Raw genomic sequence first — 12,712 nt, 5'->3', positions numbered from 1 at the left:
AACAAAATATCAGGCAGGACTCTGATGACTTGGTGATGAAATAAGTTTTTAATCAGCTATGCTTCGGTTTCTGAAATGAAATTTGCACTGTAAAAGCCTGCTTTTAGGAATTTAAAAACAAAGTTGTCATTTTACATCATGAAACCCTCCCCCCATTAACTTACTCAACAAAGAATATTTTTCATCATAATTAAATATTTATTTAAATTTAAAAATACTTTATTATGGCACCAATGATTTTACACTAACTACAGGTTGGATATGTAGAAAAAGGTACATTATTCTGAAGGGAAAAAGTTAAAGTACAGCATTTGGCACATGAAATGTTAACACCTATATTATGAAAACTAAAATTCACATTTGTAGGTAATTTACCTTCTACTGCTTAACGATGCAGTACACTAATCCTTGTTAAGAGTTTGTTTCCTCTGATAAAGCAACCTATGGAAATCACCACAGTTTATACAGATAAGACCTGGAACAACTTAGAAATGATATATGAAATATAATGTAGGGCAAAACAGGAAAACGTACTTTTTAGTTGCTGGCTGGACAGTTCTGAGGGTAAAATATTTGGCAAAAATAGGGCACGGTTCACTAGAATGTTCTTCTCTGTAAGTCCTATGAAAATGACTACGCAGGAGAACTTCCTTCTCAATTATACCCAATCTAGATGGTACCCAAACTTTTGCAAAGTAAACAGCTCTCTAAAACCGATTTGCCACTGTCCATATGCTTGTGTTGCTCATTTTAAAAATGAGATGTTCATCATACAAAATGGTTACAAATATACTTGGACAGATTTGAGGCACAATGAACAACACCAACACTTAAAACAAGGAATACTGCATCCTTATCTGGGATGGAAAATATTAAAGTAAGACTTTTCACTCACTGCATAGAAGCATCGTTTACTACAGACTGAGGTAGGAACACTACACTAGAAGTTAACTTTGTTGCTATGTTGCATAAAACAGTGTATGTCCTTATAAAATCTATCCCTTAATCTTCTGGCAGGCATTCAGAAGCTTAAATGTACTTATAAATTAAAGCCAAAATCTCTTTTGGCTCTGATGGTTTACTGTCCTGGCAGTTGCAGTCAATGCAATTCAGGTGATATGCCTGTAACACTTCCATGATGGGTTCAAATATCACAGAATCTTTCCTAACGAACGAGGCACACACCAGTCCGAGTCTAGTAGCCGTTTGCCAATACGTAACTGTATTGCTAGTATTGATAATTGTGCTCTTTTCCCAAATGATGAGTGATCAGCTGTGAGCAGAATGTAACTGAATCAGTGCTTGAGATCACACACCCACACACCCTCCTTCACACAAGTTCTGGCAGTGCTTTATTTCTGCGTGAACTTGAAGGGTATGTGTGCATGCTTAAGATTGCAGTGGCATGGTTGGAGACATGATAATGAAACCAGCCTCTTGAAATATTTCTGATCAGATTCCCAGATGACTTGAAATCTCTCCCTGAGATGAAATAAAACACTTGCCAGTCTGACCGCATTCTCGTGTCCTGCTCACCTGGAACTGAACTCACGCTTTTTATTGCTCTCTGTACAAATAAATATAGGTGACTGTTGTGCAGACTCTTAACGTCACATGACCATTACCCACAACACAAGACAAAATGGGGCTCCCCCCCCACTTCCCTTCAGTTTGGAGATAGCATTGGTTGGGTTATTCTACTTGTTTTTTATTTCTGTGTTTCCTCCACTGCTGTAATGTTATTTCTCTTTATTTTTTAAAATAGCACAAATTTTTCCTCCAGAAATTATGAATGAGTTAAGATGATGCCCAAATACCACTAAAAAAACCATATTCACTGTCTTTTGTTTGCGACTACATGTACCCAATTCATAAAGTGAAAAAGACTTTTATTTCCTCATTAATAAAATATAATTTCCCCCTTAAAATATAGCTTGAAACAAGTTATTTCATAGTACAAAAACAAGTACAGCTTTCCAGAGCAAATCCAGATAGGATCACCAGTACAAGAGCAAGAGTGGGCCAGATTTGATCGAATGTATGTTTTTCCCCCCTGTTTGCTAACCCTTGTTTTATATGGGGACTTGGCTGTTCTATGAAAAGTTCTCTTCTCTGGGATTTGAAAGGGTCTGTCAACAAAACAAAAACCCGAAAAGGAAGGTCTTGCACTACGGCGACTTTCCATGTGAAGGAGAAAATAGACCTTGACACCACCTCCCTCCCTCGTGCCTACCTGTTGCTTGAGAAGCACTGAAAATGCGGGGGGGTGAGGGTGTCAAAATCTTAATCCCTATCACACTCTCATTACTCTAGGGCTCTGTGTTAAGCCAAGAATTCAATCCGTAAGACAGAAACTTACCATATTTTCAAATGACCGTTTTTAAGGTGGTAGTGCTGTGCACAGTGGCAGTTTTCATAAAATAATAATATAGAATATTAAAATGACAACTCATTAGCACCATTACAAAAGCTCCAGCATAAAGTAATTAGCTATCTTAACTAGTGTCCCAGCTGGAGACTGGCATTTAATGCAATCATTGTAGTCATAAAATAAACTTCCTTGACGTTTTTGACGTGAACACCTCTTACGAAAGCTAAAATGAAATTTGAAGAGTGCAGAACAATTTAAAAGTTGGAAATCAGACCTGTTGAGGAAACGTCCAGGAGGAGGACCTGTAAAGAAACGCATATATATATGTATATATATACTGTATATTGAATCTAGCATGAGTCTATCTCTTTCTTCTGCTTGGAAACAACTCTCCTAGGCTGCAGTGTACTTGGATTCATGAAAGGAGGGTTTATTTTATATGCCGATGGTGCCACGATGTGTCCCGTTTTCTGGGAAGGGGTAGCAGGGATCTTCTGCAATCCACCTGGCTAGTTACTAGGAGAAGTCCTGCCTTCAGGTGTCAATGAGCAGGCTCAGCACGGAGCGGATTTTGCAGGCAAACCATCGCCTGAGGGGACAAAAGTATTGATAATGGAATTGTTCAAACTCAGGGGTTTGGCGAATATCACGGAAAAAGGCAATGTCAAGGTCAGACTCAGTAAGGATGATCAGGAGAAGAAGCAAAACAAAGAGGAGCCCAACGGTCACAAGGAGCAAACGGAGGACACTTAAAACAAACTTATTCACCTGTTCTGCTTGTGCTCCACCAGTGCTGCCCAAACCCTGACACAAGGCTCGGAGCTCCCCTCCCAGTTCCTCGGCCTCGGCCAGCGTAGGTGTGTTGGCTTCAGACTCCTTTTCTTCCTCTATACTGCAAGGGGCTCCGTTGACCTGCCTGGAGAGCAGCATCAGCTCGAGGCTGTGTTCCGCTACAGGTGTCGGAAGCACACTGTCTGAAGGACTGTAGATCTCGTCTGAAATGATGGCCACACGCTCACTGCTCTCGGCTCTGCTGGCCCGCGAATGTGGCATGAAGGCATCGCCGTGGGAGGAGGACCGCACTGGGGTAGAGTGGGCACTGTCGCGCAGAGATTCAAGGCCTGCAGAAACATAAAGAAACACACTAGAAGTAATTGCATAGGCTAGCTGTTTTGCTTGCAGTACCATGCAAGACAGTTTTTCAATGTTTGAAAGTTACGTTTGTCACAAAAGCAAGACAGTTCATTATCTCAATATAAATTGAGCATGGAGCATGCTTAGTGAAGGGGTGTCAGCCAAATTTAACACCATCTGGGCATGAAAAGACTGGGATGGAAGAATTAAAACTGTATTTTGGGAACCAACACCAAACAACATTCAGTCTTTTCTAAGCCATGACATAAATTCTCTGGAGGATTCTTTACCAAAAAAAAAAAAAAGTATATGGCAGAGCTTTTCCATTTTACTGGGTTGCTGAAAATATGTGATGTGTCCCTGAAGTTAGAAGTTTTCCAATTCACATTTTAAATGGGAAGCAAATGAAGAGCCATTATGAGAACATGTCTGATCGTGGAGTTCTTGCTGATTTTGATGGATTGTTGAGTTACAGAAGCAAATAACAAAGAGACACGAAGAAAAAGGGACAACATCTTGAAAGACAGAGGTACTGTGTGAATATGGAGGGACGGTACAGCTTGTGCACACTTGGCAGAGTGGAGAAGGTGCTGCTGGGATGTTGCATAAGAAGGAAGAAAACTATATCAACTACTCCTGCATTTGTACTGGATGGTGTAACTAACCCCTTCTTGTCCCCTGATACAGTGGGGTCTCTACTTAAGAATGTCCCTACTTAAGAACAATCCAACTTAAGAACAGCTCCATTTGCTAAATTTTGCTTCTACTTGAGAACAGAAATCCAAGATAAGAACAGGAAAAAAAACCTTTCCTGCTCTTTTTTTAACCTTAGGTCATCTTAAAAAAAAATTCTCCCCCTAGTGGTAGAGTACGTATTAACCAGCTTTGCATTAGTTCCTATGGGAACTAATGCTTCAATGTACGAACGCACCTCTACATAACAAAAAAACAGCCAGAACGGATTAATTGGTTTTCAGTCCATTCCTATGGGAAATTTTGCTTCAACTTAAGAACGTTTCAACTTAAGAACACCATTCCAAAACGGATTAAGTTCTTAAGTAGAGGTTCCACTGTAATGGAAATGTTTCAATTAATGTGGCCTGAAGGTGTGAACAAGATCCTTGGGGAGGATCCTGGCTCTCTTGCCCTTCCTGGCTTATGAGTACGGGACAGAGGCACCTTTGGTCACCTTCACATTGTGGGAAGACAACACAAGGAACTGGAATAGGGAGTGTTGATTCTATTGGACATTTCAGCAGCTCTCAATGCCATTGATCACTACATTCTTCTGGGATCTTGGAGGGATTGTTTCATGTGATTCTCATCCTTCCTGGAGGAGCGTGGTAGGAAAGTGGTGCTGAGACAGTCTTGTTTGACACCATGGCTGTTGGTCTGTGGTGTCCCTCAGGCTTGAGTTCTTCCCCCTCATATATATAATTCAAAATATTCATGAAATCTCCTGTCTGGCGTTTTGAGGTTCAGTGCCCTTGGTATGCTGATGAAATCTGACTCTCTCCTTTGCATGCAACACCAAAGAGGCTGTTTTGGTCCTAGAATGGTGTGATTCAGTCCTGGATTGGATGAAGGTGAATAATTTCAAGAGAAGTCACAGGTCCTCCTGTTCAGTCAAAAGAACAGACCAAGGAATAGGGATTTATCCTGTGCTGGGTAGCTTTACATTCTTCCTGAAAGGTCAAGTTTGCAACTTGGGCATGCTCCTGGCTTCAGCCCTGAGCCTGGATGCGCAGGTTTCAGCAGTGTCCAGGAATATGTTTGCACAGTTATTTATTTATTTTATTTTATTTTATTTTATTTTATTTTATTTTATTTTATTTTATTTATTTATTTATTTATTTATTTATTTATTTATTTATTTATTTATTTATTTATTTAATATGCCGCCCGTACTACCCAAAGGTCTCTGGTCGGCTTACAAAATTAAAAATACAATAAAAATTCAAAACAATTAAAATACAATTAAAATATATATAAAAATTGCCATCGGACCCACAGCTAATATTATTTCAATTAAAAGCCTTCTGGAACAGGAAGGTTTTGACCTGGCGCCGAAACGTCATCAGTGTCGGCGCCAGACGAATCTCAGTCGGGAGGGCATTCCCGGCTTAAAAGCCCTCTTTCCTCCGGGCCAGGTGGCTGATGTTGGGGGTATGTGTGAGGCAGCCAGGAGCAGCAGGGCTCAGTCCTGCAACCACAGAGGGAGAACTGAGCCAGCTCCTTTGGAAAGGAGCTTTACCTGTTCTCCAAGATGTCCGGTTTGGCTTTAGTGACCTTAGTTACCTCTGGAAATGTCAGGTCATTGAAAATCCTGAACTGACTGAAGACAGTTACAGCGAACAAATAAAATATTTTATTTGCTGTCTATAACAAATAAAAGAGGGCTCATTCTTTGCTGCCTATTAGGGCAGGAGAAAAACTGATAGTCTTACGTAATAATAAGTTAGATTTTGGTTGACCATTTAAAGAAACATCTCCCACCAGTTGGGGGCCATCCAACAGAGACCAAGCGAACAAATCTCAAGGATGCATCAGTTTTGATTTGCGGCATCCAGCATGGCATTGGAGCACATGGTGCACAAAATCTTTTTGTACACCATCCCTGCATGTTCTGTGATGGTTTGGTTTAATTGGCTATAGCTTCAGTGGAGAAAAAGAAGGCTGAATTTGAAAGACTAGGGGGAAGTATAGGTATATAGAGTAAAGAATGATAAGTAAGCATAACAGATTGGGGTCTAAAACGCCACAGGTTAGCATTTTATTGCTGAACTGTTTTGGCAATTAAGGCAGAACACGTAATGTATAATTTTTGCAAACTGATTTTCCACGGTATTGCTAGCCTTTCACATTTCATTTTAGAGTGACTAAAGAATTAAATGAAGTAGCCTTTTCTCACTACTTTCTGTAAATCACTTGGAATTATTCAGCCACAGGAGGGTGGTGTGACACTGATGTATATAAAGGAGTAAGATGCTGTCATTGAAATGACATTCTGACACTCCTAAATATATACTTTCCCACTCCTAAATTAAAAACACAACTTAAAACATTTTTTTAAAGAACCAACTTCAATTAAATATTAAATTCCAATCTATGAAAGAAAATTAATGAATGCTAAGGAGCCTCTAGCCAAAAATCACCTTTCCTCTTTCGGAGGGGCTGTAAAATATTTGCAGCTAAGAGTGTGAATATGAAAAGAGCAGTGTGAGGAAGTAAGGAACAAGACGCTGCTGTAGTGCTCAAATCTCACCTTCCATAATAGAGATGTGCACTGCTCTCCTTCGAGTTCTGGGAACGCTGCTTAGCCGTGGCCCATGAGTGATGGAAGGGCAGCTACGGCTAGGTACCAGGCCAGCCCTACAGAAAGAAAGCACATACAGTAACAGCAGGCATGAAACGGGCAAAAGCAAGGACTGCCTTTGGATTTGCAAAGCCCAAAGGGCGGCCCAGGAGTGTGCTCAACACATAGTCTCCTGATGGAGTTTGCAGGTGGTGGGCTCCATCCAAGCCCGAAAGCCCCATATCAAAGCTTCCTTTTTTCACAGGTGAGCTTATGCTTTGTCTCTAAAGCTGCACACTCACCTGTGTATTTCTGGAGGTTCCCTCTTGATCTTGGCACTAGACTCCATCACTTCTTTAGCTACTCGGCCACTGAAAGTGATTAAGAACAAAAACGGTAAGAATGGACAACAGCCTTCTATCTCCCAACATGTAGCTAAAGCCGACAATTAATTTTTGTTTGTTTTGAAAAAGTATGCCTGAGGCACCAGGCACAATTATTTCTCAATTGTTTCATCTTGATAATCTATATATGCATCTGTTAGTAGGTTTTATCATTATGTATCTTACTGTATTGTATTCTATTTTATTATATTTTATTATTTCTGTAAGCCGCCCCAAGTAAACTTTGTCTAGAGGGGCGGGGTATGAGTCCAAATAAAGTAAAGTAAAAGTAAAGTAAATACCCTTTTTCCAGGAATTCATAGTGACTTTGAACCAACTGTGTTTCTTTCTAATGCAACAAATGCCCTGTCTTTTAGGAAAGTGACTGCAAAATCTGCCTTCCTGAATGTACATTGTCGCATGAGCTTAGCTGCATCAATCCTGTCTAACACAGAGGTTCTGCAGGAAAGCTCTTGCTTCATGACTGTGCAGTGGAGTGCATGGAGGAGAACTTTCCTCATATTTCCTATATATCCTGACAAACAGCAGAACACATCAGTAGAAAATAAAGGGGAAGGCAGACCCTTGAATCTGAATGGTATACTGTAATTAATACAATAAAGCAAAAGTGCTGCTTATATACCGCCCCATAGTGCTTGAAGCACTCTCTGGGTGGTTTACAAGTTAATTATGCAGGCTACACATTGCCCCCCCCAAGCGAGCTGGGTCCTCCTTTTACCCACCTTGGAAGGATAGAAGGCTGAGTCAACCTTAAGCCGGCTACCTAGGATTGAACCCCAGGTCGCGAGCACAGTTTTGACTGCAGTACAGCGGTTTAACCATTATAATATAAAAGAGATGGGGAAGAGAAGTCTCAATGTTATGCTATATTATATTATTATATCATATTTAGAGATAGGGGTAAGGTAAAGGTAAAGGTTCCCCTTGACATTTAGTCAGTCATGTTCGACTCTAGGGGGCGGTGCTCATCCCCGTTTCCAAGCCGTAGAGCCAGCATTTGTCCAAAGACAGTTTCCGTTGTCACGTGGCCAGCGCGGCTATACACGGGACGCTGTTTACCTTCCCACCGAAATGGTACCTATTTATCTGCTCGCATTTACATGCTTTCGAACTAAGTTGGCGAGGAGCTGGGACAAAGCGACGGGAGCTCACTCCGTCGCGTGGATTCGATCTTACGACTGCTGGTCTTCTGACCCTGCTGCACACAAAGGCTTCTGCGGTTTAGCCCGCAGCGCCACCACGTCCCTATAAGAGATGGGGGTATTTATATGCAAATATGAATACCTCTCTGCACAGCTGGAGTTAAAGAGGGTCTGGTCCCTGGAGCCAGAATGCATACTCATGTGCCTGCCGCCACTGGTAGCCCTGCTCTTCCTTTCAGTTGCTCTAGAACGCCTGGTCAGCTAGCCACTCATCATCCTTGCAGGGAGACTTGTCTTCTCACCTTCTGCCAGGAGTGGCTAGCCAAACGGGCGCTCCGGAGCAATTGGAAGGAAGAGTAGGGCAGGCAGCGACAGCAGACACGTGTGGATGGTCTGGCCCCAGTATTCGTATATAAATACCCCCATCTCTTAATATAATATAATATAATATAATATAATATAATATAATATAATATAATATAATATAATATAATATAATATAATATAATATACATTGCCTAGCATTGAGACTTCTCTTACACAGTTAAACATAATACAGCTTTGTCCTTTCAAGCTATTACAGAAGTCAAGTGGAAAAACAGATCCGTAAATGCTAGTTACGGCCGTTCACGTACCTGTATCGGAACCGGCTCCCTTTGAAAAATAAATTGCTGCTGGATACTGTGCGAACTTGGCTTGACTTTTCTAATCTAAAACAAGAAGTGAGGAAGAAGCGGAAGGCCTCTAATGAAAAATCTTATTTGCTCATAACCCCACCAGTCACTTGTGTTATGTAAGTACTGAGTGATGAAAATATATTGAAAATTATGCCAAGGCTGCTGCTGTGAATAAGCAGAGGGATCCTTCATTTTCAACCTACTTAAGGATGTGATAAATTCCATTTACCACTGATTTTGGTATCGCCAGTCATGAAGAAGGACAGTTTCACCTCAGAACTGACTGACGACATCACTTACTTTCTTTGTGTTAAGTCTGCAAAGAAACCAAACAATGCAAAATTCAAGAGAAACAACCTGCTAGCGTATGGCATGCAATTTGCTGGAGAATGTGTGCCATCTGCCACTCTGCAGTGCCTTTCAACTTAATGGACCTAATGATGAAGCCACTGTTGAAGAGGGTATCCATGCTATTTCATTGCAGCACTGTTACTTCGACTGCCATGGCTCCATCATAACAGATCCCTGGGATCTCTAGTTTGGTGAAATCTTTAAAATTCTTTTTAAAAAAAGATATTGGAAGTCCCACTGAACCACATTTGAGGTTATTAAATGCCTTGCCCAGCTTCACATCCCAGGATTCCATAGAGTAAAGCGAGGGCAGTCAAGGTGGCATAAAACTGTATAGGGTAGACACATCTTGAACAGGAATGTCAAACCAAATGAAAAAACTTGTCATTGACTGACATGAGAAAAAGGGTTTTTTGGACAGAGAAAAACTAGATCAGAATTTTGAATTCATATCAGTCTGCTTCAAAGGATTTAAATGATCCTTTGAATCATTAGCATGGCACCAGCTGTAGCTGCTTAGCAGTAGAAAACCAATTATCTAAGCATTAATTTCAGACCCAGAATAAGGGTCAAGTGTGGGAGATATGAGTAGGAAAAAGACTAAATTCTGGGTTGAAAAGTCTTTGAAAGTTTAGTTGAAGAATAGCTTTTACAAAATGCTTTTTTTTGCCCAGTATTCCATGTCCATCAAGAAAGTAGCCTAATCCACCAGGCTATATCCAAAGGCTGGGACACCTGGGTTCTTCACTTTAATGTAATTGTTGGAGCCCACCGGGGACTGAGCTGCTTGACAAGGAAGGAAGGAAGGCACTCCGTTTCTAGCTTATGTTACCTCAGGTTCTGTCTAGAACCTTCTAGAACCCATTTTTGATAAGATACTTATTTTCTATACAGGATCAAGACTAAAATAGAATCATCTTGTTAATACCTACTATCTGTTCAAGAAGATGCTCATGTGAAAAATACCATGGCATTGTTTTTATTAAGCCAGAGAAGAAACAAGAGATTTGTAAAGCAATGCAGGCATCTTCATTTTTTGCATCCCAGTGATTAAAAGACAACTCATTAGAAAAACCTGGCTTTTCATTTCATAACAAAATATGTTCTACTGAAATATAACTTCACATTTTTCACGCTTCTGACATGTGCACTTAGTGCAAGGATCAGATGCTGGGGTCCTACAACCCCTTGTGAGGTTGCCAGCTGGTGTGGAGGTAGAAGTAAAATGATACTCATGGCAACCAATTTGCAAGCTGCTTAATTTACAGAGTTGGGAGTTGATGTGCTGGGTTCCTATTCTGTGCTCTTGAAACCAGTCCTGCATTGGCTGGCTAGAGAATAATGGGTCCTAAGGGAGCCTCATAACCTCCACTTTGTTGTAAATCCAGATGTTAGTAAAAATAAGGGGGGGTGGAGATGATCTGGGTTGAAATGCAAAGGAGACTGTCAAGAAATAAGGCCTCCCTCTCTCCCAATATCCCTGTGTTGCCCTGCTCTGCTTTGAAGAGAAACAAGGAGATAATCTAGATTCCAAGCCAGTGTTTCTTAGTCGGGAGGGTTGGGATCCCCAAGGGGGTTGCAAAGTGTTTTCTGGGGGCTAGCAGGTCACCTGATATGAGTGGGATGTGTGTTCTGAGCATCAAGTCAAAACCAGTTTACAGCAACCATAGTAGGACTTCCAGTGTTAGAAATATTTAAGGAGTAGTTTTACCAGTTCTTCTCCCAAAGTAAGTTTCTATGGCAAAGTGGGGGATTTGAACCCTGTTCTCCAGAGTCCTAGTCCGTCACTCTATCCTCTACACCACACGGAACCTTTTATATGAGTTGTAGCCCTTGTTAGATCATTTCTTTCTCGACTTTTCGGAGAAACAGGCCCTTTGAGGGAGAAAAGAAGCCCCTACTTTCTGAGAAAGAGATGACTCCACTCCATTAAAAATGCCTTTTTATGCAAAGGTGGCTGGGAGGGTCGCAGGTTACTTGGCTGTTATAAAAGAGGGTCATGATTTAAGAAAGGTTGGGAACCACTGTTATAAACAAACAATCTGAGTTTTTCCCAACTGTTTTTTATAATCATACCTTACATTGGCAGTGGCTGCTGTAAATTATACCTTATCAATGGTGGAATAAATTGTGATTTTGTAAAACACTTACTTATAAAAGGCTTGGTTTTCAATCCCACATTTCCATAGGTGCTTGCAAGCTTCAGGGGTTGGAGCAAAATAAGTCAGAACGATTTTCTTTTCCTATCAAAAGCCAAGGAAAAAAACCCCATAAGGTTAATTCACAAGTTTGACGTAGCACCGTGCTTGCCACAAGAGCTTAAAATGCAAATGTCCCCAAGTGCTCTTTGAATGAAGTAAGGACAACAGTGCAACTTCCACCCTGACAAGATTATGAACTGACTCTACAATTAGCCCCACAGGCTAACTAATCTTGGTAGGTGTCCATTAAACATGGCAGAGACATCTTGGTGTAATTTGCTGTGCAATATAAAGAGTAGATGGGAGTGTAATGCTGTGTTTCAGTCTTCTTGCATGGATATCTCTGCCTGTTTTCTCCTGTCAACATCAGCATTTCAACTCCGCTCCCGTTCCAAGTGCCTCTGCCCAGCTCTGATTTACCCCTTCTGACAATACCCTTGTGTGGGTTGAACACCTCAGTTAGCTGCGGACTGGAACACACAATCAAACATAGCCGCCCAGAGTGGTACAATATACCAGATGGGCAGGATATAAATCGAATGAATGAATGAATGAATAAATAAAATAGTATAAGGTGTACTGTTTCAAGTGAAAAATCCCATGACAATGCCTTTATTAAGCTTTATGTATTTCAAGTGAATGCATCAACCCCATTAATACATGTCCCAGAATAAGGGGCGCTTAGGGTAGCTACGTGAACCCTTGTCAGAATGCTAACACTACGGAGGCAAGGACGGTACCTGTGCAGTTCCGCAGGAGGCACTCACCTCTTTCTGACTTACATATAAATAGAATGTCTTGCCTTCAAATTTCATTTTTGTCACTTCATTCCTACAAGCACACACAAAAGAATACTTTGTGAGCACAGGGGCACAAGGCATCTCCCGTCACACAGCATTACGAATGCAGAGCCCACACACAGCGTGGAAAAAGTTCCAGCAAGATGCAGAAATTTAAACCAAATTGTTTGCATGAAACGCAAAGTTAACAAAATGTTTTAAGGACAGCAGTTGCAGGAGTTTCAAGTCCAACATTTGCAGTTCATCCAAAGTGTAACATGGTGAGAGAAGAGGACTCCTGGCTCAACGATAGTGGCTGAGGTGAGAGAGGGATCTCAGCATAGAGAGTGCATCTTAG

At 41.1% G+C, this 12,712-nt stretch overlaps 1 protein-coding gene across 7 annotated transcripts in view; it reads right to left on the bottom strand.

Moving 5' to 3' along the window:
- Nucleotides 1–177: 177 nt before the first annotated feature.
- The window catches only part of FRMD5 (FERM domain containing 5), a 198,790-nt gene continuing 186,255 nt past the window's right edge, over nt 178–12,712 (bottom strand). For 4 of the 7 annotated variants that reach the window (XM_072982123.2, XM_020812193.3, XM_078380844.1 and 1 more), the window contains 6 exons: nt 12,343–12,406; nt 11,526–11,617; nt 8,982–9,056; nt 7,103–7,171; nt 6,771–6,877; nt 178–3,492 (listed from right to left, as the gene is read on the bottom strand). In XM_072982123.2, coding sequence (XP_072838224.1) covers nt 2,906–3,492; nt 6,771–6,877; nt 7,103–7,171; nt 8,982–9,056; nt 11,526–11,617; nt 12,343–12,406 — 994 coding nt within the window. In that variant the 3' untranslated portion in view covers nt 178–2,905. The remainder of the gene's footprint in view (nt 3,493–6,770; nt 6,878–7,102; nt 7,172–8,981; nt 9,057–11,525; nt 11,618–12,342; nt 12,407–12,712) is intronic. The other 3 variants (XM_072982125.2, XM_078380843.1, XM_072982124.2) reach the window with 3 other exon arrangements.

Source organism: Pogona vitticeps, chromosome 12 (assembly GCF_051106095.1).
Source record: "Pogona vitticeps strain Pit_001003342236 chromosome 12, PviZW2.1, whole genome shotgun sequence".
Taxonomy (NCBI): domain Eukaryota; kingdom Metazoa; phylum Chordata; class Lepidosauria; order Squamata; family Agamidae; genus Pogona; species Pogona vitticeps.
The sequence above is the reverse complement of the archived record's forward strand: the minus strand, read 5'-3'. Positions and strand labels throughout refer to the sequence as shown.